Genomic DNA, 25,947 nt, shown 5'->3' with positions numbered 1-25,947 from the left:
CAGATCACTATCACCTCATCCAGTCATATAGAGATGGACGCAGCTCTACACAGGCTCTATACACCATAAACATTACAGTGCAGTTACATCAGGTGACTCACAGGGGACGTCTTCTCTGATCAGAGTTCTTCCCTCTTCTTCTTCTTCTCCATCTGTCCTGGGCCGTTATGACAACTTCTCCGAGACACGAATACACAGAATCTGCCAGACAAACAATATTAGGCTCCTCACTCTGGCACCATCCTCAGCTCTCTACAAACTGCACATCTGTACTGTCCCCTTTACACCCTCATTTAGTGGGTAGCCCTGACTCTATGTATATATATATATATCCCTTATGGTATATGGTCCCCTCTGTGTAGACACCTTATAGATGGTCCTTTGTTCAGTTCTCCATATAGATAGCCCCTAGTGTTGTCCATGTCCCATATAGGTAAACCCCTTTATGTTTTCCATCCCCATATATATAGCCCCTCCATGTTGTCCTTCTTCAATATAGATAGCCCCCTCATGTTGTCCATTCCCCCCTATAGCCCCTCATGTTGTCCATCCGCCTATAGCCCCCTCATGTTGTCCATCCACCTATAGCCCCCTCATGTTGTCCATCCCCCCTATAGCCCCCCCTTATGTTGTTCATCCCCCTATAGCCCCCCTTATATTGTCCATCCCCCCTATAGCCCCCTCATGTTGTCCATCCCCCCTATAGCCCCCCCTTATGTTGTTCATCCCCCTATAGCCCCCTTATATTGTCCATCCCCCCTATAGACCCCCTTATGTTGTCCATCCCCCTAATAGCCTCCCTCATGTTGTCCATCCCTCCTATAGCCCCAAGTGCTGTCCATCCCCGCTATAGCCCCCCTCAAGCTGGCCATCACCCCTGTAGCCCGTGATGTCCATCCCCCCCTATAGCCCCCCATGCTGTCCATCCCCCCCGTAGCCCCCCTCATGCTTTCCATCCCCCCGTAGCCCCCCTCATGTTGTCCATCCCCCCCGTAGCCCCCCTCATGCTGTCCATCCCCCCCGTAGCCCCCCTCATGCTGTCAATCACCCTATAGCCCCCATATATTGTCCACCACCCCCCTATAGCCCCCCATATATTGTCCACCACCCCCCTATAGCCCCCCTCATGCTGTCCATCCCCCTATAGCCCCCCATATATTGTCCATCCCCCCCCTATAGCAACCCTCATGCTGTCCATCCCCCTATAGCCCCCCATATATTGTCCATCCCCCCCCTATAGCAACCCTCATGCTGGCCATCCCCCTATAGCCCCCCATATATTGTCCATCCCCCCATATATTGTCCATCCCCCCCTATAGCAACCCTCATGCTGGCCATCCCCCTATAGCCCCCCATATATTGTCCATCCCCCCATATATTGTCCATCCCCCCCTATAGCAACCCTCATGCTGGCCATCCCCCTATAGCCCCCCATATATTGTCCATACCCCCCTATAGCCCCCCATATATTGTCCACCCCCCCTATAGCCCCCCTCATGCTGTCCATCCCCCTATAGCCCCCCATATATTGTCCATCCCCCCCCTATAGCAACCCTCATGCTGGCCATCCCCCTATAGCCCCCCATATATTGTCCATCCCCCCATATATTGTCCATCCCCCCCTATAGCAACCTTCATGCTGGCCATCCCCCTATAGCCCCCCATATATTGTCCATACCCCCCCTATAGCCCCCCATATATTGTCCACCCCCCCTATAGCCCCCCTCATGCTGTCCATCCCCCTATAGCCCCCCATATATTGTCCATCCCCCCCCTATAGCAACCCTCATGCTGGCCATCCCCCTATAGCCCCCCATATATTGTCCATCCCCCCCTATAGCAACCCTCATGCTGGCCATCCCCCTATAGCCCCCCATATATTGTCCATACCCCCCCTATAGCCCCCCATATATTGTCCACCCCCCCTATAGCCCCCCTCATGCTGTCCATCCCCCTATAGCCCCCCATATATTGTCCATCCCCCCCCTGTAGCCCCCCTCATGCTGTCCATCCCCCTATAGCCCCCCATATATTGTCCATCCCCCCCCTGTAGCCCCCCTCATGCTGTCCATCCCCCTATAGCCCCCCATATATTGTCCATCCCCCCCCTGTAGCCCCCCTCATGCTGGCCATCCCCCTTATAGCCCCCAGTGATGTCCCCCTATGATAAAAGGAAAACAAAACAAAACCCAACTCACCTGTCACCACGCTCCCCGGTCGGTCGCGGGCCTCTTCTCTCTTCTATTCCCGGACAGATGAGCAGCTCCTGGTCCCGGGCAGCTCCGTCACCACTGAGCTCCGTGCGCGCCGCAGCGGCTGGGACTTCCGGTATGCGCTACGTGTACCGGAAGTCCCAGCTGCCGCACCGCGCACAGAGCTCAGTGGTGACGGAGCTGCCCGGGACCAGGAGCTGCGCATCTGTCAGGGGTGGCGGAGGCACGCTTGTGACCGCAAGCAAGAAGCTGCTTGCGGTCACAAGATTGATTGACAGCGCGGGAAGCCTATGGCTTCTTGCGCTGTCAATCGAAAGACTGACACATTTAACTGGAAGCGATCGCTGCAATCGCTTTCAGTTAAAAGGGTGAGGAGCGGCAGTCGGCGGCTGAGTGGGCCCCCCAGGAGCAGGTGGGCCCCGCTGGGCTTACTGGGTGGAGACCACATTGATGTGGTCTCCATTCCTTGTGTCCCCTGACTGGGGGGCGGGGCCTACTCCTGCTCGGGGCCCACCGGGGAAATCCCCGGTCCCCCGGTGGCCCAGTCCGACACTGCGCACAGTTACTGTATACGCACACATACTGCATATAGACAGACATCCATATGCACACCAACATAGCCACACATTGCATATACAAACATACACACACACTGCATACACAGACTTACACAGACACTGCAGAGAACTGCAACTCACAGCTTCAGCAGCAGCAGCAACTCCCACACCCTTCTTTCTCCCAACCAGACTGCAGGACACAGGGAAGCAGCCCAGGGATAATTACATTCACACGAGCTGACTGTAGTAAGCTGTGCAGGGAGGACACTACTGAGAGTGTAATTTAGAGGCCCCAACAGCGCCCCCCTGGAGGCGGGCCGACCCACCCTTAGTAGGAGGAAACCCTAGCCCCTCTATGATAGGGTTCCATTGATTCTAATGGAGTCACGTCATGGAGGGGCTAGGGTTTCTTCCCACTAAGGGTGGGTCGGCCCGCCTCCAGTGCTTCAGCCTGGGCCGGGTGGTACAGTCACTTTAAATGTGCAGTGCAGCTGTCAGCCTGCCGGAGCGCCCCCCAGCTGGCCGGAAGTGAGGCGCCCTGTGCAAGTGCACAGGTCGCACACCCCAAAGGCCAGCCCTGATCAAAAATGTAACTTTATTAGAGAATCAGGACAATTTGCACATAGGAAGAGATTTGTCAATCAGGGCTGGAAGACCACCCTAATGATTCAGAGCCCCATTCCTGGCTGAAGTTATAACTATGATTACTATGAAATTGCACAGTGATTTAGACTGAATCCTAGATCACTGTAAAAAGTATTATACTGCCTGGTTCAAGTAGAATTAAACTAGTGACTAGTTTGATTTATAAGACTAGAGAACAAGGTTTTTATATGGTGTGTGACATTTTTTATGAGCTTTAGTAATTAACTTTGTCTCGCATGCTTCCTCACATTCTCTGTATAATTAGTTCTTTTACACAGCACAGTTCCTTATGGTTAAAAATATTAATAGATGTAAATGCAAACAAAGAGTAAAGAATATTTGTTCTCTTTCTATACTATAATCTGAAAGCATAAAAAGCTGAGAACACACCAACACAAGAGTACCAATGTAGTGCCCCAACACAAGGTGCTGCACTAAGTTTCCTATGCACCTGTGTAAAGTTCTCTCTCAGGTTCACAGAGTGGGAGATGGTCTACTACTACGCCACTCCAGGCTACCGTGACAAGTGCCTAAATGACTCTCACTCACCTAGCTGCCACACCACTGCCAGAAGCTTCCCCTATAATTAAAGACCTGGCTCCCGCTACTACACCAACAATTGCCAACTCAAAGCACAGACACCTTTCACTGACTTCTGTGCTAAAAACTTGCTTCTTACGTCAAAATAGATATTATCCGTCAAGAGATCATCTCCCAATACAAAATTTGTATTGATCCCATTCCCTTTCACTTTTTCTTCTCATCCCTCTCAGCCTCTAAACCAGTGACAGAGCAAGCAGTCTCCAGACTCCTCTCCTCCTCCTGCCCACCACCTGCTATAGTGATTTTATTTTTTCACACCTCATCCAGTGTCTCTTGCTCTTACTACTTACTTAGCCAAAATTTTTAACCTCTCCGATTCTTCAGGCACCTTTTCCTCGACTTTCAAACACACATCACCACAAAAAAAAAAAAAAAACATCTCGGGACCCATTCTGTACAGTCAGCTTTTTATTCTTTCATCTCTATACTCTTAGAATGTCTAGTCTACTGATGACACCCAGCTGTATAACTCCTCCCGTGATTTCACCCCTGCACTCCTACAAAACACGAGTGACTGTCTTTCTGTCATTTCTAACACTATGTCCTCCCTATATCTAAAACTCAATATTGCTAAAACAGCTTTTCGTATTTCCTTCCTCTGCTAACCGATCTACACCTGACATTTCATCTCTGTTTGTGGTGCTACCATAACAAAAAGACAAGATTGCTGCCCTGTGGTTATGTTTTACTCGGATCTGTCTTTCACTCCCCACATTCAGTCCTATTCACATTCTTGTTTTGTCATCTTAAAAAAATCCATCCATTTCAACACCTTACTAATCAGCCTTCCCTTCTCTAACCTCTCCCCTCTCCCGTCCATCCTTTAATGCAGCAGCCACCCTAACTGTGCTCCAAATTCTGCATCTCACTGCCATCTTTGAGATTTTACACAAACTTTACCAGTTCTCTCAAATGCACCGCTGCAGTGTCCCAGAACATGCAGACTACTACTCCTATTATGGCCATTTCTATTGCTGTGTCAATGCCTGTTCTGGTAAGTGTTTGCACTGCAACTGCTGCTGGTTTTCCCCTAGTATTCTCTGGTAATGTGCATTCTCATGTGTATTCTCATGTATTCCTGTGTATTATTACAGTGTACAGTGGTATGCAAGGCTGTTGATCACGTGACCGTGCCAGTGCCCTGTAACCATGGTTCCTCCAATGGCCGACTAGCTCTGGCCAGGAGCAACCATGTGACCTCCCACTTCCTCATAACAAGTTAGTCTTCCCCCTGCTTCCAAGCAAGGAGGGTGTGTGTCGTCCCTCTCCTGCCTCAGAGGAGTTGGACTTCTTCTTTGCAGCTCCCACTTCACCACTAGAAGTGTGGATCGAGTGCTCTGCTGTGTTCAAGTCTTCGGCTGTATCTGCCTGCTCAAGTGTCCGGAGTCTTCTCTCTCATCTGGGTGTCATTCCGTTAACTTTCATCATCGCTACAAGGATTCACAGCAAGTATTATTCTCAAGCTAATCCACCCAGCAACGCTATTTCTCTCATACTCCTACTCCCATCATCCAGCACGTATTCTCACAGCCTATGCAGCACCACTCCTGCTTTATTTGTCAAAGCCTGCTATATACCCGGTTGCATCCGGACAGAACTGTTGCTACTAGTTACCTCATCTATAATAAAACCGCTGTTACTGAACCCTGGCATTGGTGTCCACTAACTGGTGCCCTGACTAAGTGCAGCGAGGAATCGCATGCCCATCATCACCCGCAGATTACACAGACCGGCCCTACAGCTGTGCCGCCCTCAGGCCTACACCCTGACAAGTATACACCCTGCAGCTGCCCCGGTCATTGCCCGCTCATAACAACAGCACTGCGGAAGTGGCCCCCAGGGGCCAGGGCATCGCACCGCCATAGAAGGTCAGACCCATCTTGAATACCCAAAGCTTTAACCGTGCCCAAAACACATCTCTTCAAGCAGTCTTATCAGGTTTCTAATGGGTCACCCCCTACAATTACCATTCCTCTATACTACAAGCACTGAGACCTATATATACATAGATTGGTTGGTGACTGATCCACCTACCTTTTCTAAAGTGATACTGTCACACACACACACTCTTTCACTATATTTCATTGGTTAAAGGGGTTATCCACCTAAGAGCTAAGAAATGAAATGTTAGCTGGTTTTAATCAACAAGTCAACTGAGCATTTTGAGCCATCTCCTGTCTTTCGAGCTGCTGCCATTCCTGAGTTACAAGTTTTTCAAAAAGCCGATCTATAACCAAGATAATAAACTACATTTCCCATCAGTGGCGGATTATAATATGGGCGGTTTGGGTGGCCGCCTGGGGGCCCACATTATAATCCGCCACTGTACTGTCCCCCGGCTGATACGCGGCTGCCGGGGGTGTCCCGTCCTATCCCCAGCAGCGTGCGCATCAGAGAGCTCCGTGTGCGCCTGTGGCTGTAACTTCCAGCGCACGGGGAGTTCTCTGATACGCGTGCTGCCGGGGATAGGACGGGACACCCCCGGCAGCCGCACATCAACCGGAAGCTGCAGAAGGAGAGAGGCTCGACGGGAGAACAGACGTGTTTTTTGTTTTTTTTTGTGTTGTCTGTTGGCAAGACGGGGGACCATCTATAAGGGGGGGGGGGGGGAGAGGGGGGACCATCTATAAGGGGGGGGACCAGCTATAGGGGGGGAGTGGGGACCAGCTATAGGGGGGGGGGAGAGGGGGGACCATCTATAAGGGGTGGAAGAGGGGGGACCAGCTATAGGGGGGGAGTGGGGACCAGCTATAGGGGGGGGGAGAGGGGGGTCCAGCTATAAGGGGAGGGGGGAAGGGCGACCATCTATAAGCGGAGGGGAAAGGGGGACCCCCTATACGGGGGGAAGAGGGGGGACCATCTATAAGGGGGGAATAGGGGAGACCATCAATAATTGGGGGAAGAGGGGGGACCATCTATAAGGGGGGGGAGAGAGGGGGCCATCTATAAGGGGGGGAAGAGGGGGGACCAGCTATAAGGGGGGGAAGAGGGGGGACCAGCTATAGGGGGGAAGAGTAGGGACCAGCTATAAGGGGGGGGGGAGGGGGGACCAGCTATAAGGGGAGGGGGGAAGGGCGACCATCTATAAGGGAAGGGGAAAGGGGTACCATCTATAAGGGGGGGAAGAGGGGGGACCAGCTATAAGTGGGGGGAAGAGGGGGGACCAGCTATAAGGGGAGGGGAAGAGGGGGGGCCAGCTATAAGGGGGGGAAGAGGGGCACCATCTATAATGGGGGGAAGAGGGGGACCATCTATAGGGGGGAAGAGGGGAACCATCTATAAGGAGGGAAGAGGGGGACCATCTAAGGAGGGAATAGGGGGACCATCTATAAGGGGGGGAAGAGGGTGACCATCTATGAGGGGGAAGAGGGGGACCATGTATAAGGGGGGAAGAGGGGGACCATGTATAAGGGGGGAAGAGGGGGACCATCTATAAGGGGGGAAGAGGGGGACCATCTATAAGGGGGAAGAGGGGGACCATCTATTAGAAGGGGAAGAGGGGGACCATCTATAAGGGGGGAAGAGGTAAGAGGGGGACCATCTATAAGGAGGGAAGAGGGTGACCATCTATAAGGGGGGAAGAGGGTGACCATTTATAAGGGGGGAAGAGGGGGACCATCTATAAGGGGGGGAAGAGGGGGACCATCTATAAGGGGGGGAAGAGGGGGACCATCTATAAGGGGGGAAGATGGTGACCATCTATAAGGGGGGACGAGTGGGACCATCTATAAGGGGGAAGAGGGGGACCATCTACAAGGGGGGGAAGAGGGGGACCATCTATAAGGGGGAGAAGAGGGGGACCATCTATAAGGGGGGAAGAGGGGGACCATCTCCTATAGGATAAGCACCCTTCTCTCCTGACATTCTCTGTGCTGCTGTGACCTCCCCTATAAGATCAGCCCCCTCCTCTCCTGACATCCTTTGTGCAGCAAGGGACCAAACATTATGTTTATTGGGGCCAGCAGGGAGGGGAGGCAGGCAGTGTTTATTGGGGACAGCATTGGGGGGGGGTGCAGTAGTGGATTATAAAGTGGGTGGATTTACCGGGGGGGGGGGCAGGTTGGGTGGACAGCCCGGGGCCCAGGGTACATTTAATCCGCCACTGTTTCCCATCATGCATCTCCCTGATTGGCCCATTTGCATACTCTTTCTTTCCAGCCCACTTCTGTCATTACTATTGCACAGTAAACACAGGTGTTTTTTTTCACTGATTTTGCATCACATCACCCCAATATGTATTCCATACTATCTGATGGTGTAGAGCTATGTGCTGCATAACAGGCATCTGTTTACTGTGTTTACTGGGAGGTGGGGGTGTATTGTAGGTTTAGATCTCTGCTTGCTGACTGTGAATGAAAACATTGTAGTTCCATCCAGACTCTAAGAACATCTTCTTCTTTTTTTTTTTTTTTTTTGAGAGTCGAGGCAACATGCTCTTATCACCCAAGTGCTACTCAAAAAGTGTAGCGTGCCACACAAAAAAAGTGCACTAGGATGAGGTCTATCCCAAGCCCACTCTAAAAAGATATGGGCCCCCAACACACCTAATTCCCTTCCCTTCAGGGCCAAAAGGCACCTGCAAAGGTCCAGGACAAATGTCCACTCTCAGACGAGGCCAAGAGCAGACCGGTAAACACAACTACAGTTCGTACCTGAGCGTAATCAAAATCAATCAAAAGGTGGTCACTCCCGAAGGAGAACCGGGGGTGCAGGGAGGCAAGGAGCACAGAAGGCCACATATGCCTCCCCTAGACCTCTGAGGGATCCCCAAAAGGCGACCGCAACCCAAAAGATCCTAGTGGACAAACAAACGTGGAAAAGTGAACACACAGTGACAAAAAGAATAAATAAATCAGACTTGCACTGTGCAAAACAGCCCGGACATCTGTCCGGATCTATAAAAATTCCTCATGATTTTCACACAGCCAGAGGCCGGAAAATTAGAGGTGAGTGCTCAAAGGGGTGTGAATGTGAAGTGCGTGCACAGTGCCATTCCTCAGTGGGGTCCCACACCCAGTAAGTTCAGGCACCCTGGGGTCACCACTCCCAGGGCACTTCTGCACCTCGACTCTCAACCCCCTCGAAACCTCAGGGCCAGATCCAGACGGTCATGGTCTACTAGGAAGGCTGCTCAGGCTGCACAGCTGACTGTTCTACCCATTTCATCTGTGTGGTTTTCTGCTCACTTAAGAACAGATACTACACTTGATCTTAGCCAAAAGGCCGAGAAGCGATTAGCTCATGGTAGTACAGCACTGTAGGAAGAATGCTGTGTAAGGCCATGTTCACACAATGTAAGTTCCATAGTAATTGATGATGAATGATTACTACGGAACTTACGTTGTGCTACAGGCTGATGGAATTCCAGCCAGAGCGTATACACATAGAGGGACATTTATTAAGCCCGACGTTTTTTTATGCCAGACTTAAAAATGTCCCCGCATCTCCGGCGCTATGGAGATTTATGTAGAGGCGGACTGCCTCTACATAAATCCCGTGCGCTCCGGTGCGCACGCCCGAAAACCTACGCCAGCTGAGGAATGGAGTAGATTTTCGGTGTAACTTTAAGAGAAAGAAATAATGAATCACGCGGACTATGAGTCCGCGCCCCCTGTTCCGCCCCCTCCACACACCCCCGGCGTACCCATCGGAAAGTGCCATTTTGCGAATATTTTTTTCGCAAAATGGCCGTTTTGCAATAATCAAAGATACGCCAGATGATACATATCCCCCATAGTATAAACTCCAGCCGGGAAGTGTCAGTTTTAAACCCTGTCAGTTAGCACAATGACGCGTGCGGCTAGGGCCGCATGCTCCATTGTGTGTAGTGGGGAATTCTGATGCGGGATTGTGCACAGATGTGCACAGATGTACCCGCATCAGAATTCAGATCATCCTGCAGAACAGTTCCGGGATGATCTTATTTAACACCAGCCGTTCCATGACCGCCTAAGAATGTTTCCTTGCCAACATGAGGTGATGTACTGTTGACAGACTGGTGATTCCTGATCTCATGGTACTTTTGGAGAGTATGCCCCAGAACAGGGGACAAATACTGAGTAGTGTGTTACTGCCACAACAATACCGCCACTGGCAACTGTATATAAAGAAGAAGCAGAATTATCAGTGAGACTTGATGGGTAACAGATCTAGTTAACAAGTTAACAAGCTACTGTTAATGCTGCTGCATCTGTACCTTTCACGAAAGTATGTGCAAATACATATGCATCAGAGGTAACTGTTTGGCTTGGTGCAGTAATATGTCCAGTTAACATGCAATGACTCTTACTGATAAAGGGGTTATCCAGGTAACAAAAACACTATTCTAAACGAGCCCCCTTCCCAACACCACAATATCTCTAATATACATGTACAGTATAACCTATCTTGCATCCTTTCCCTGTTTTTTTTCCCCTCATATTTACCCCCTCTGGATTTTTAAAATTATCTTCTGTGTCTACTCACAACACGCTGCTCCCTCTTCCCCCTCCCTTTGTAGACACAGGACATGTGGTCTCCTGTCTGGGTGCCCGAGTTAGCTGTCCTGGTATCAAGTCAATATATTGTAAGTGTTATGGATGTTCTTAGAGTCTGGATGAAACTAGAATGTTTTCATTCACAGTCAGCAAGCAGAGCTCTAAACCTACACTTGACTCCCAACCCCTGGTAAACAGATGGCCGTTATGCAGCACATAGCTACACCATGTGCGTGTAAGCTCTGCTACGCTATGAGTGTGTCAGCTCTGCTACATCATCGGCTAGTATAAAATACATACAGTACTGGGGTGATGTGATGCAAAATCAGTGAATAAAACAGTCTCGTGTGCAATGGTAATGACGGTAATGGGCGTGAAAGAAAGCTAAGGGGGTGAGTACGCAAACTGACTAATCAGGGAGATGCATGATGGGAAATGTAGTTTCATGGCCAGTGTCATCTTGGATATAGATCAGCTTTTAGAACAACTTGTAACTCAGGAATGGCAGCAGCTAGAAAGACGGGAGATAGACTTGGTGAGTAGGAGCAGCGAGAATTTCATTTTTTACCTCTTAGGTGGAAAACCCTTTTAATTCTGCTATTTTATTGATGTAACGGGCAAACTTAAACTCTCACAAGAAATGTGCACCTGTATATTTGCTGATGCAACTGCCAAGCGTAAAGTGCCTCTATTAAGTAAACGCAGCTTGACTTATGAGCAAGGACTATGTTATTGCTGTGCCATCTACTACACAGGAAAACGGCTTCTAATAGGTTTTTCTTAGTACATGTCTCCTAAGAATGAATAAAGAGCAATGTGTAGTTTTAGTACTGGGCATTATTTTTATAGTATCTGGCTAGCTTTCATATAATTGTCTCATTAAGCTTTTCAGTTCACAAACAACAACAAAGATAACAAAAAATGAACGAGTGGTGCTTTCCTTCTATCAGCTTAAAGAGACTCTGTCAGCAGGTTTATGCTGTCCTGTCTAAGGGTAGCATAAACTAGTGACAGAGAAGCTGAACAGAATGATGTATTACCTACATTGTTCTGTGCAGCTGATTCAGAGATATCTTCCTGAATAACATGGAGAATAAGTTGTCTTTTCCATTATGTGCATGAGCTCAGTAGTCCTGGATATTCATGAGAAGCATCCATCTATCCATGCTGTGTATAGGCAGCCAACTGTCAATCAGCAGCTGGAAGCCGGGGGGAGGGTGTGGGAACAATCCTATTTTCCTACATATTGGGAGAATGGCTGAACAGAATGATATAAGTAATACATCGATCTGTTCAACATTTCTGTCACGTTTATGCTGCCCTCATTTAAGGCGGCATAAACCCAGTGACAGATTCCCTTTAAGTAACAACCATAGTAACTAAACAGTCATTTTAGTACTGCAGGCCCACAAACATACATATGTAGGGGCTGAGTACTCACTGCTGACTGACACAGATAGGGATACATTTTAGGTAAGAACATAGGCTGCTTATCTAAGATGTCTGTGTCTATTCATCTAGTCCTAACTGCCATTTCCTGTTTCCAATGTAATATATAAACCTTATGCAGAGGCATCTGTACACAAACACACTGTTACCCACACATTTACTGTAATAGGAGACAAAATGACCTTAATTTAAGAAGTGACAATAATTATTGTGATGAATAATTTGCTAACATGGGGCCTTTTATGTGCACAGGCTGGAATGAATTCAGTAGGGTTCACTGGGGCGGCTTTGTATATAAAACAGATACTACTCATATGAAGGGGGAGACAAGACGGACCAAGAGCTCTTTTTCTTCTATGAATAATACACTTATGAACCCACAGAATTGTAGAGGATATGGGAACAGAAATGAATCTGTATTGCACTCATAAATAATTACTGTAGCTTAAAGCTAGTACTGCGAAAAAACAAACACAAAAAAAAACAATTCTCTCAAATCAGAGAATGGTGTCAGAAGATTGCCACAGATTTGTAATTTACTTCTAATAAAAAATCTCCAGTCTTCTAGTACTTATCAGCTACTGTAAGTGCTGCAGGAAGTCATGTATTCTTTCCATTCTGATACAGTGCTCTCTGCTGCCACCTCTGCATGTGACAGGAACTGTCCAGAGCAGTAGTAAATCTTCATACAAAACCTCTCCTGCTTTCCAGACTGGAAAGAATGCACCACTTCCTGCACGACATACAGCAGCTGATAAGTACCGGAAGACAAGATTTTTTTTTTTAACTAAAAGTAAATTACAAATCTCTGGCACTTTTGGCACTAGTTGATTTGAAAGATTTTTTTTCTTTTTCCTGGAGTACCCCTTTAACTTGAATAACTAATTGTAGCTAACCACATGCACCATTGCATTGTCAGAAAATTGTGGCACATTATAGGCAACTAACTTTAGGCTACGTTTAGACGCTGTAAGACAGCGGCCGCTCTGTGACACGGCCATGTCACAGAACAGCCGCTATCTGAAGTTCACCCCAGCCGCTACTGCAATACCAGAGGGATGAACATCACTTCTTTTGAATTGGAATACGGGCACATTCGGGTGTGCCCACATTGCAATTAACCATAGCAGATATTGTAAAGTACGGCCAGAACCATACTTTACATTGTCTGCACAGGAAATTTCGCACAGCGTGTGAACAAGGCCTTAAAGTGTACCTGTGATTTCAGAAAAAAAAAATCTTGACATGTCGCAGGCACATAACAAGCAGTTCAATGGGACCAAGAGCACCATGGTATGATGTCCAATTGGCTAACTATGAAGGAGGATGCATGCCAGACTGCCAATAATACCAATGGAGTACTTTTTCAATTAATAGGATCACCATACTTCTAATGGGACCCAAAAGACCCTAATGAGTGTGATTCAAGACCTCTTAACTCTTCATTTACCGCTCTAAACAGACACATTTTCTCTGCTTCCCATACAGTGTCCCGGAGCAACCTTTAGGGTTGGATTAACCTTAAAGGGGAACTATCAGTAGGTTGGATGAATCTAACCTGCTGGTAGCTCCCTATTTTGCACAGGGGGCTGAGGATGAAGGAATGTCTCTTACCTTCATCCGTTCCCATGCAGTTGTTATTGTAATAATGTCTCCGATGAGCCTTTTAGGAGCACTGCCCTGCCTCAAGACCGCCAATCTGCCCTTAGCTGGCCCACCCCTTTTAATGATAATCAATGGAGTCCACCCCCAGTGGATTTCATACCCAGTGCTCCTAACAGTGTTACAGGAGATATGATTACATAATCAACTGCACAGGAATGGCGCAGAGCATGAAGGCTAAAGAAATACCTTCATCCTCAGTGCCCCGTGCCCGATAGGGAGCTGTCAGCAGGTTATACAGTATTTGTGTTCCTCTTTAATAAACTATTATTTTTTCTTATACCCTGATAAGCTATATGTTAATGGACTTATTATTGTGTTTTGACTTTCATATACTGTAAATACATGCTTTTTAATTGTCGTTACATTTACTGACAGGTATTTAAAGGGTTAAAAACACCTTCTAATACCCCATACAGTGTATGTGGCATCAGCTGGTTCTTGAGAGTCTGAGAACCATAGATTTATAATGGAGAATGTTCTAGAGTAGAGAGGAGTCTGCTAGGACAGCCCCATTCCACTAATTGTATTTGAGTTGAGCCACCACAGAGAGAGAATTCATCTGAAGTAGTCTGTGTTAAGGAGCCTTAAGCTGGCTTAACCCAGAACCATTTTGGGAACCTACTTGGCTCCTGCATACATGCTAAGGCCAAGTTCACACTGTTTTTTTTAGGTTTGCAGCTGTTTAATAACAGCGGCCGATCGCATTAACCCCTATGGAATCCCGGCTGTAGTGTATACACACTGTATACGCTATGGCCGGGATTCTATGCGGCAGCACAGAAAACTGTCATGTCTATTTTGTGCGGCCGTGCGGACCAGTAGCTGCCCAAGCTACCAACGATACTTTTCATGAAGAGGCATATCGAAGAACCATTTGTGTCGCACAATAACTTCTTGTGACATTTGCTATCTATCTGTGGTTTCTACATCCTTCCTCATACAGGACCAAAAGAATTTCCAGTGTTTGCACTAGCTAACTTTTAGCCTCATGTTTATTAAAAGAGAAAAAAAAAATTCAATGATCAATATGGCACATTGCTGTGTTTTCACCTCCTGGAATTGGTACATTACAAACTGCATGTATTTATGCTTTCAGACATACGATTAATCTGAGAAAGTTCACTGTGTTTTGTGGTTGGTTGAGTTGAAATTCAGTACAGAGCACAGAGCCCTGTTAAAATTCCGGATTGTGGAGGATGCTCAGTGAATCAGTAAGGCCCCGTTCCCACTGAGCAAAGCTAGCGGAATTCCGCGACGGAATTGTCCGCCGCGGAATGCCGTTAGCCTCCCGCTCATAATGGGACTCTATGGGAGGCGCGCGCTCCTGCCCTGTCCGCGCTGAAGAATGAACATGTTCATTCTTCAGCGCGTATAGAGCAGCAGCGCGCGCCTCCCATAGAGTCCCATTATGAGCGGGAGGCTAACGGCATTCCGCGGTGGACAATTCCGTCGCGGAATTCCGCTAGCTTTGCTCAGTGGGAACGGGGCCTAAGGCTAATGCTGGCAATAAATGAGAGGGCAGAGATATTGCACCCAGGAGCACTTAGGGGGTCTAGGCCACGCCTCTCTGACACATCACTACAGCATAAAACTGAATTTTTAGTGGATTGCAACCACAGACAGCTAAATAAACGGGGATGTGTATTTATACTGTGTTCCTATTCTACTGTTACACAGAGATCGTACAGAGTTAACCAAGCTTTACAAAGCATACATATCATCTTATTCTCTTCCAAACGTGAGGTCCCAAGATGGTTAATTATTATTAAGAATCTTCTGGCAGAGTAAGAGATACTGGAAACTAGGGAAAACTGAGGGAAACTGAGGAAAGAAATGGGTAGAGAGAAGCACAAGAATAGGAAGCTATTGAGAAGTTAGTTGCCAAGACCCATTCTGGGTCTCTCTGAACCAAGCTATTTTGAGCATGTATAAGCTTCAAGTGTCGGATTTTAAGAAACTTTGTAATTGGGTTTATTAGGCAAATATGCCATTATCTAAGACTTTACTGTTTTACATCAGTTGGATTCTGTCTGTTTTTTAGAGAGGGGAGGGGGGAGAATGGAGCAGGGAGATTAGTCAGCAGCAGAGAGCAGAGAGCAGAGAGCAAAGGATTACACAGCAGGGAGCTGTGTAAAGCTGGTATTCAGAGGTCTAGAGGTAGCAGCAGAAAGCACTGTATCAGACTAGAAAGAATACTTCCTGCAGGACATACAGCAGCTGATAAGTATTGTAAGACTGGAAAAGTTATTCAAATGGAAGTAAATTACAAATCTATATAACTTTCTGACACCAGTTGATTTAAAAGATATATATTTTTTTTTTTTTTTGCTGGATTACCCGTTTAATGTTAGCCCAGGAGAGGCAGATATAGGCTATGTTACCACAAAGGGACAGCCATGATTTTAGCATAAAAAACACCCATCTAATGATAATGACAGCTGTAAATAATGATCATGAATCTTAATTACAGCCCTTATTATGAATAGACAGTTGTCTTTTGGCTCTAAAATGATGGCTGTCTTGTAAGACGTCATTCCCGTTGTGGGACCATAGCCATAAAGTGTAGGGTCTTTGCTGTGTTTGAGCTCACCTTATTGTATTGGGATGGTACCAACTTTTTCATCAAAGGTATATTAAAAACCTAATTTTTTTCTATAGCAGTGTTGCAATTCAAAAATATTTATTTTCTGCATATATCTTTGCATTTGTATTTGCTCCTAGCGCCCCCGATTTAGGTATCCAGGTCTCGCTTTAATATTCAGCCTGCCCACCCTTCCCAGCATCCGCATTGCAGTGAATTAGATGAACATGAAAGTACACAGAATGGAGGAGCGTGAGCTGTCAGCATCCCACTCCCCCTTTCATTCTCATAGGGAGCAGGCACTTCAGTCCCGCAGCCTTAGAGACTCTGGCACTTGATTCCCAGTCTAGCAGGAACAATGATATGATGTAATTGTGCCTTTTTCATGGTCTGTCTTCATGGCTCAAAGGCTGGAGGACAGAAGTTATGAAGGGTCCTCGCTAGAGATGAGCGAACTTTTCAAAAGTTCGGTCCGACCTGACTTTCGGATTTTTTCGGAAGGTTCGGTTCAACCGAATTTCGGATTTCTTCGGATTTCATAGTTTAAAGCATCTATATGATACAGGGGTAGTGTATTTGGTTGAATTTAGGGCTCTACATGTCAGTAACATCGTTATCTTTTCGATATCTCAAAGTCATTTTTTTTTTTTTTTTTACTTCAATATTCACTATTACAGGGTCTATGCAGGAAATTCACCATTACAGGGTCTATGCAGGAAAAAGGTCACAAATGCAGTGAAGGAGCAGCAGTAGTCATTGGAGGCCAGTGGAGGTCCAGCAATAGTCATTTGAGGCCAGTACAGGAGCAGCTGTAGTCAACATAGAGGCCAGGCAGGAGCTGCAGTAGCCAAAATGGAGGCCAGGCAGGATCAGCAGTAGCCAACATGGAGGGCAGGCAGGAGCAGCAGTAGCCGACATGGAGGCCAGGCAGGATCAGCAGTAGCCAACATGGAGGGCAGGCAGGAGCAACAGTAGCTAACATGGAGGCCAGGCAAGAGCAACAGTAGTCAACATGGAGGGCAGGCAGGATCAGCAGTAGCCGACATGGAGGCCAGGCAGGATCAGCAGTAGCCAACATGGAGGGCAGGCAGGAGCAACAGTAGCTAACATGGAGGCCAGGCAAGAGCAACAGTAGTCAACATGGAGGGCAGGCAGGATCAGCAGTAGCCAACATGGAGGCCAGGCAGGAGCAGCAGTAGCCAACATGGAGGCCAAGCAGAAGCAGCAATAGCCAACATGGAGGCAAGGGCAGGCACAGCAGTAGTCAACATGGATGCCAGTTAAGGCCCAGCAGTAGCACACATGGAGCCAAGGGCAGTAGCAACAGTAGTCAACATGGAGGCCAGGCAGGAGCAACAGTAGCCAATATGGAGGCCAGGCAGGAGCAGCAGTAGCCAACATGGAGGCCAGTATAGGAGCAGCAGTAGCCAACATGGAGGCAAGGGCAGGCACAGCAGTAGTCAACATGGATGCCAGTTAAGGCCCAGCAGTAGCCAACATGGAGCAAAGGGCAGGAGCAACAGTAGTAAACATAGAGGCCAGGCAGGAGCAACAGTAGCCAACATGGAGGTTAGGCAGGAGCAGCAATAGCCAACATGGAGGCAAGTACAGGAGCAGCAGTAGTCAACATGGAGGCAAAGGCAGGCACAGCAGTAATCAACATGGATGCCAGTTAAGGCCAATCAGTAGCCAATATGGAGGCCAGTGAATGCACAGCAGTAGTCAACATAAATGTAAGTTAAGGCAAAGCAGTAGCCAACATGGAGGCAAGGGCAGGCACAGCAGTCACCAATATGAAGGCCAGTTAAAGCCCAGCAGTAGTCAACATGGATGCCAGTTAAGGCCCAGCAGTAGCCAATATGGAGGCCAGTGAAGGCACAGCAGTAGTCAACATGGATGCCAGTTAAGGCACAGCAGTAGTCAACATGGAGGCCAGTACAGGAGCAGCAGTATTAACATGGAGGCAAGGGTAGGTACAGCAGTAGTCAACATGGATGCCAGTTAAGGCCCAGCAGTAGCCAATATGGAGGCCAGTGAAGGCACAACAGTAGTCAACATGGATGCAAGTTAAGGCACAGCAGTAGCCAACATGGAGGCCAGTACAGGAGCAGCAGTATTTAACATGGAGGCAAGGGCAGGCACAGCAGTAGTCAACATGGGTGTCAGTTAAGGCCCAGCAGTATGGAGGTCAGTGAAGGCACAGCAGTAGTCAACATGGATGCCAGTTAAGGCACAGCAGTAGCCAACATGGAGGCCGGTGAAGGCACAGCAGTAGTCAACATGGATGCCAGTTAAGGCACAGCAGTAGCCAACATGGAGGCCAGTACAGGAGCAGCAGTATTAACATGGAGGCAAGGGCAGGCACAGCAGTAGTCAACATGGATGCCAGTTAAAGCACAGCAGTAGCCAATATGGAGGCCAGTGAAGGGCCAGCAGCAGCCAACATGGCAAGGGAAGGCACAGCAGTAGTCAACATGGATGCCAGTTAAGGCCCAGCAGTAGCCAACATGGAGGCAAGGGCGGGCACAGCAGTAGTCAACATGGAGGCAAGGGCAGGCACAGCAGTAGCCAACATGGAGGCAAGGGCAGGCACAGCAGTAGTCAACATGGAGGCAAGGGCAGGCACAGCAGTAGTCAACATGGATGCCAGTTAAGGCACAGCAGTAGCCAACATGGAGGCCAGTACAGGAGCAGCAGTAGTCAACATGGATGCCAGTTAAGGCCCAGCAGTAGTCAACATGGATGCCAGTTAAGGCCCAGCAGTAGCCAATTATGAGGCCAGTGAAGGCACAGCAGTAGTCTACATGGATGCCAGTTAAGGCCCAGCAGTAGACAATTTGGAGGCCAGTGAAGGCACAGCAGTAGTCAACATGGATTCCAGTTAAGGCACAGTAGTAGCCAACATGGAGGCAAGGGCAGGCACAGCAGTAGTCAAGATGGAGGCCAGAGAAGGCCCAGCAGTAGCCAATATGGAGGCCAGTGAAGGCCCAGCAGTAGCCAATATGGAGGCCAGTGAAGGCCCAACAGTAGCCAAGATGGAGGCCAGGGCAGGAGAAGCAGTTGTAATGGGGTGACATGAGCAGCAGAAGCAGAATAATGAGGTCCATGAACAGGCGAGAGGTAGCAGGGCAGCAGGAATGGTGGAATGACCAGTAAGGTCTAGTTCCAGGCCCGCTTCTGCCATGAGGCGGAATGAGCCTTCCGCCTCAGGCGGCAGATTTTGCCAGATTTGTCTGGCAGGGGCGGCATTATGTCCCCCCTGCTGTCATTTTTGTTAAGTATCACTTAACAAAAATGACAGCGGCCGCTCACCTGTCCCGTCACCCGTGCTCTCCACATCCTGTCAGGTACCGCAATGTCACCCTGCAGCTGTCACAAACCTCCAGGCTGTGGTGAGGGTCAGTGGGGGACGCGCTGGGGTGATCGGGTCACGCGGGGCCGCCCCGCGTGACCAGATCACCCCACTCACTCACCACAACCTGGAGGTCCGTGATAGCTGCAGGGTGACATCGCAGGACCTGACGGAATGTGGAGACAACGGAGAGCGCGGGCCGGCTGCGGCGTGGGACAGGTGAGCGGCTGGCTGGGGGGGGACAGGTGAGCGGCTGGCTGGGGGGGGAGGGGGGCGATGCCGGCCATCACTCGGGGCTGGGGGCAGAGACCCCAGAATCGGCCCTGTCTAGTTCACATATAGGCCATAATAGATGCAGTAAAGGTCCTACATCTTGGTGACAGCAAGACCAAAACCTACTCTGTGGTATCAGGAGCAGGTGTCACAAAGTCCTTATCTATCCATGTGGGGTTCATTTTGATGAAAGTCAGACGTTCCACACTATCACAGGACAATCTGGTTCTCCTGGGACTGAAAATATGACCTGCTGCGCTGAAAACTCTCTCGGGTGACACACTGCTGGCCAAACAGGAGAGTATGTCCAAAGCAAATTCAGAGAGTTGTGGCCAGACATCTAATTTTCCCACCCAGTTGTCCAGGGCACGGCACGTTAGGTGGCAACGTAGAGTCCAAAAACACCTGCACTTGCTGTTTGAGGTGTGCCGCCATGTCCTGCTGCTGTGCGGGTTCTCCTGTTACCCCGGCCTGTGGCTGCATTAAAGCGTGCATCATGGACATCAGGCTCAGACTAGTGCCGCTGCTCATGCCACCCAAGCTGCTAGAGGAGGATGTGGAGGAGGCAGCGCTGCTGGTGTGGCCCTGGTGGGAATGGCGTGAATGAGAGTGCCGTGTTCCAAAGGCTGCCACTAACTGTGCACCCAGCTCCTCTCTATAATAATTCATTTTTTCCTCCCGTTTGGAAGGGTGAATGAATTCACACAGCTTGTTGCGATACCGTAGGTCCAGTAGTGTGGCCAGCCAAAACTCATCCGTTGACAAATCCTTTGCAAGCGTGGGTCAGCCCAAAAGCATATCAACATGCGCTTAGCCATTTCCACCAGGGAGTGGGAAGTAGTCCCCGCCTCCGTCTCCACAGCATACTGCCAAAGGGTACTGCCTCCATCCTCCTCATCCTCCTCATAGCCCTGCATATCCTCCTCTGGCCCCCCTCTGGTCTGGAAGGAAGGCTCATCTCCTTCTCCTCCACCTGTCTCCCCTAAGAGTTCCTGTGCTTTCAGGTCCTCCTCCTCCTCAACTTCCTCTCCCTCCTCTTCCGCCAAGCCTTTCTCCAGCAACCCAGGCTGCGACAGTGGCAAGACCTCTTCCACCTCGCCACTGAGTAGCATCAGCATCAGCTCCAGTACATGAAGCATTGATATGATGGCGTTCAGTCCTGTGTCTTGCCCACTGACCAGAAAGGTGGCCTCCTCAAAGGGTCATAGCAAGCGGCAGGTGTCACGTATGAGCTGCCACTGGCCGAGCTCCAGGTTACACAGGGAAGTCGCAAGAGGGAGTACAAGAGGAAATCAGTCAAGGCCTTCCTCTGCTCATAGAGCCCGTCCAGCATGTAGAGGGTGTAGTTCCACCGCGTGGCTACATCTCAAATGAGACGATCGTTGGGAAGACCATTCCTCCGCTGCAGGTCGAGGAGGATGTGGTGAGAGCGACTTGAATGGCTGAAATGGTTACACAGCTTTCGAGCCATTGACAGCACAGTCTGTAAATGGGATGAAGACTTTAGAAAGTGTGTAACTATTAGGTTTAAAACATGTGCCATACACAGGGCGTGCCTCATACCTCCTCGACGCAGCGCGGAGAGAATGTTGCTCCCATTGTCACTCACCACTGTCCCAACTTTAAGATGGCGTGGAGTCAGCCACGAGAGGATTTCCGTCTCAAGCAGGAGGTGCAGCTCTTCCCCTGTGTGTCTCCTTTCACCCAGGCAGGCTAGATGCAGCACAGCGTGACACCTCCATGCTACACCCAAGTGGTGCAAGGGAGGAACACTGGCAGTTGAGGAGGTTTTGGACCTACTGGAGGAGGTGAAGGAGGACCGCGACACAGGAACGCTGCTTTGACAACGGGGTGGTGTCATCGCCCTTCCCTGGCCAAGTTACTGGGGGTCCGCTGGCCATATTACATTTACCCACTGAGCAGTAATGGACATATACTGCCCTTGTCCGTAATTACAGCTCCAGATGTCTGTGGTTAAATGTACATGTCTGCTCACTGAATGGCTCAGCGAGTCAGCAACCTTTTCGCGAACATAGCTATACATGGTCGGGATAGCTGTGTTGGAAAAGTAGTGTCGACTCGGCACCTTCCACCGTGGCTCCGCACATGACATCAGTTCACGGAGAGGTGCTGAGTCGACAACTTTAAATGGCAGAGCCTGGAGCACCAGCAACTTGGCCAGGTGGGCATTCAGCTTGACTGCTGCGGGATTGCTGGGTGCATATGTCTGCCTCCGGTATAGGGACTCCATGATGCCAGGCTGCCTACTGCTAGCAACACAGGGGCCACCAGCCGAAGAAGGGAGTGAAGCCACACTCCCTTCCACAGAGGAGGTCTGACTCTGTGAAAGGCCCCCCTGACTACTGCTGCTTCCTGCTGCTGTTGACCGCGGGTCTGCCTGGGCCTGCTTTGACCCACTATCACCCCGTTTCTCCCAGGTGGAAAGGTGGTGGCGCTTCATATGGGCAGCCATGGAGCTGGTGCCAGGATGGCAACTCTTGCCTCTTTTAATGCGCTTGTGGCACAGGCGTCAGATGACCACATAGGTATCCTCCGGGCACATTTTAAAAAACTGCCACACAGGCGAGGTGTAGAGTCTAGTACCGACAGGCTGCGAGGATGGGCGGGCGCTGCTGATACTAGGACCTGCAGTGGAGGAGGTTTCCCCAGTGGTAATCTGCTTGTCCCGGCTACGCTTCCGACTTGTTAGTTGACTACTGCTGCCTGTCTGCTTTCTAGTTGTGGCGGGCCTGCTGGCGGACGGATTCACGGTTGACGAATTCGTCGAATAAGCCAAATCCTGCCGTGGATCCCATGTAACATCCGATGTAGCATCATCCTGTTCCAGAATTATGCTATCATCCTCATCAGGCTCTTGCCCAGCCCTCTCTCGTCTACTGCCTACTGCTCTCCTGCCAGGCCTAACATGGGCCTGCTCTGACATCGCTCGACACAGCTATGCCCTGCACTTGATTTTCCCCTGTCTCTTTCCCCACGTGTTCATCATCATCAAAGAGCAGTTGGCTGCTCATAGACGCCAACAGTTCCCTTGCAGGCGGCGGGTCAAAAGTTAGCGGGATGTTGCTTAGGATGTCAGATGGAGGACGTGGGGGAATTGCTTCGTTCCCTTGCCAAGTCAGGGTCGTGTCCGAGATACCCACAGATACCTGGCTGGCTGTCTCACTAGTCATCCTTGTGGACGTTGAAGTGTGAGCCAGCCACTCCAGGACTATGGAACTAGACGTGTGAACACGACCCTGGTGTGACAAAGGAAGCTCAGGCCTGGCACTGGACCCTCTTCGTGCGCTACTTCCTCTTCTGCTCCTTGAGCCAAACTCTCTGCCCTGCCCTCTGCCTGAAACGCTTTGTGAGGTTTCCTGCTGCGGCTGTACCATGACTTTATATTTAAATTCTGATTGCTACACTTGGTAGATGAGAACAGTATTTTCTGTAATATATAGGACTTATATTAATATATATATATATATATATATATATATATATATATATATATAACTTGTAATATATAGGGCAAGTATAGAAATTGTGTGTGTGTAAATATATATATATATATATATATATATATATATATATATATATATATAGCCTATTTTTTAAGATATAGTGCTATACACCTGCACTAGGTATTTTTGTCTCTCAGGATAAGACGGATGTGATATGCACACTATCAATCAGAAGGGTCTAAGTATAGAAATTGTCTATATATATATATATATATATATATATATATATATATAGCACTTTTTTAAAGATATGATGTTATACACCTGCACCAGGTATTTTTGTCTCTCAGGATAAGACAGATGTGATATACACACTATCAGAAGTATAGGACTTGTTTATCTGCACAGCACGTTTTGGGTCCGTGCACCATTTGCTGGCCTATGCCTAATCTATCTATCTTTCGTCCTCTTTATATTTCTCTCTCAATCACTAGATGTTTCTCCTCTCCGCTTTCCTAATCTTTCCTTTCCCACAATATCTTCTCAGTAGTCTGTAGTACACAATAGCAGCAGCACCAGCAGCTTGCTTTCTCTCTCTCTCTCTACACACTGCGTGGTGCGGTCATGTGACCACTCCTCTTAAAGCAATACTGACGTCACACAGGGGGTGGGCTAGTGCAAGATCCCTGCTGATTGGATGAGTTCCGGGCCTCAAGGGAAAGCGCTTTTCCCGCCCGGAACACTTCCTACTTTCTAGAGTGGCGGCTGCCATTTTAGAAAGCTAAAAAAAATAAAATAAAATCGGAGCGGAATTTTAAAAATCCGAATCCGATCGGTCTCGGATTTTTGGAAAAATACGAACCGGATCTCATACCGGCCGAACCAGTTCACTCATCTCTAGTCCTCGCCTGGATTATAGCTAATGTATGACCTCATGGCCGGTAATAAGATTTACGTACCACCCTGCTGTCTGGTTTCCATTTAATTTGCCTGTAATCCGATATGCTAATTAAACTATTTGGGGATTTTAACTCTTAAATTGTCCACTTATGATAAAAGGTTTGGCCATTGGACATTAAAAATGAGGCTATAAGCATAATACAGGTGCTCAACAAGCAACTTCTCACAAATATGAACTCGGGATGTCTTAGTAAAATTTTATCATCAATGACCCAGTCACTGTGGACAAGTGTCTTTAGTAACTGTGTAAACATATATAATGTTTACCCCAAGATTATAATCTGTCACCTACCCACAGATTGGCTCTGGTTATTGGGAGACCCATTAACCACAGAATGGGTTCCTTCTTCAACTCAATGGGGCATTGGCCAAGCATGTGCTCTATCATTGTATTTTTTTTGTGACAAGTATAATATAACAAATATAAATATGGTTTTACATCTCCACAGTAATTTTCTATAAATAGTGTTTTATACTTACGGTACTCTAGTTTTGGGGAATTTCTGCATGTCAATCTCAGACATATCCTGTAAATAAATAAAATTATTTTAATAAAATGATTTATGCATCTATTATCTGTTTGTCTTTACTGTCTGAAGAGGGATCCAAGATTAACTATTAGTCAAATAATATCTCCATATCATGACCATGGTTGCTAGGTCATTTCCCCAGTATTTAGGCCCCCCTTATTAATGTATTTTATAGCTTTTATTTTTATGATTTTGTGCACACCAAGTGGGCTTTTAGCATGTAACCCAAATATTGCTTATATCTAGCTTAATCCCTAGACTAATTCATAGAAAAGTTTCTTACTCCTTTATGCCTATTTTTAAAGGTTAAATGCTCAGTAAATATTTGCGACATGTTTGTGGGCAGAGTGCAAAAAGGCTGTGGCAACAACATCTTTCTCACCAACCAAAGTCCCACTGTGTCCTCTTAAGTTCAGTTTAAAAAAAAAAAAAACACTTCCCTTTCAAACCTTATTTAGTCCTTTAACATGTATAAAGGTTTCGATCATGTCCCCCCTTTCCCTTCTTACCTCCAGACTATACAGATTCAAATCCTAAAGTCTTTCCTGATATGTTATATTTTATGCCTGACACCCTCCACCATATTTGTAGCTAGCCCAACGGCCAGTCAAATTTACTATAATCTATGCCAGTGAAATGGTGTAATCCTTAGCTTAAGTCTAAACCAGCATAGACCTTACTGTGTGGCTCACAGCCAGCTATGGACAGTGACAGATTTATTAAGGGCTATATTTCCTGATCATTGACAAAACAATAGATGTCAAGTCGATTTCCTACCCATTATGCATGTTCTGACCAGGCAAGAGTTCAGCAAGTCAAACAGTTATTTCCCCATTATTATCACACATCTAAGCATTCTTGAGATTGCATACACTGACAACAGCTATCCTGTACTGTAGGGAAAGCTGAAGCAGCCAATCCTCTCTTTTTCTGGTGCTTCTGCAGAAATCGAACAGTTTTATCATAGAAACTATGGGGGAGATTTATCAAACATGGCATAAAGTGAAACTGGCTCAATTGCCCCTAGCAACCAATCAGATTCCACCTTTCATTTTGCAAAGAGTCTGTGAGGAATGAAAGGTGGAATCCGACTGGTTACTGGGGGCCACTGAGCCAGTTTCATTTTCCACCATGTTTGATAAATCTCCCCCTATATGTTTGATATAGAGAGAAAGAAAA

General features: G+C 48.0%; 1 protein-coding gene and 1 pseudogene across 1 annotated transcript in view; both read right to left on the bottom strand.

The window, feature by feature from the left end:
* Window positions 1–25,947, bottom strand: part of LCP2 (lymphocyte cytosolic protein 2) — a 109,348-nt gene that overhangs the window by 66,788 nt on the left and 16,613 nt on the right. The window contains exon 3 of the mRNA XM_069956812.1: window positions 24,719–24,765. Within this exon, the coding sequence (XP_069812913.1) occupies window positions 24,719–24,765 (47 nt within the window). The remainder of the gene's footprint in view (window positions 1–24,718; window positions 24,766–25,947) is intronic.
* LOC138780651 (U2 spliceosomal RNA) lies at window positions 9,141–9,253 on the bottom strand (annotated as a pseudogene).

This window comes from Dendropsophus ebraccatus, chromosome 1 (assembly GCF_027789765.1).
Source record: "Dendropsophus ebraccatus isolate aDenEbr1 chromosome 1, aDenEbr1.pat, whole genome shotgun sequence".
NCBI classification, from domain to species: Eukaryota; Metazoa; Chordata; class Amphibia; order Anura; family Hylidae; genus Dendropsophus; species Dendropsophus ebraccatus.
Note: the sequence above shows the minus strand (reverse complement) of the source record. Positions and strands in the feature narration are given on the sequence as shown.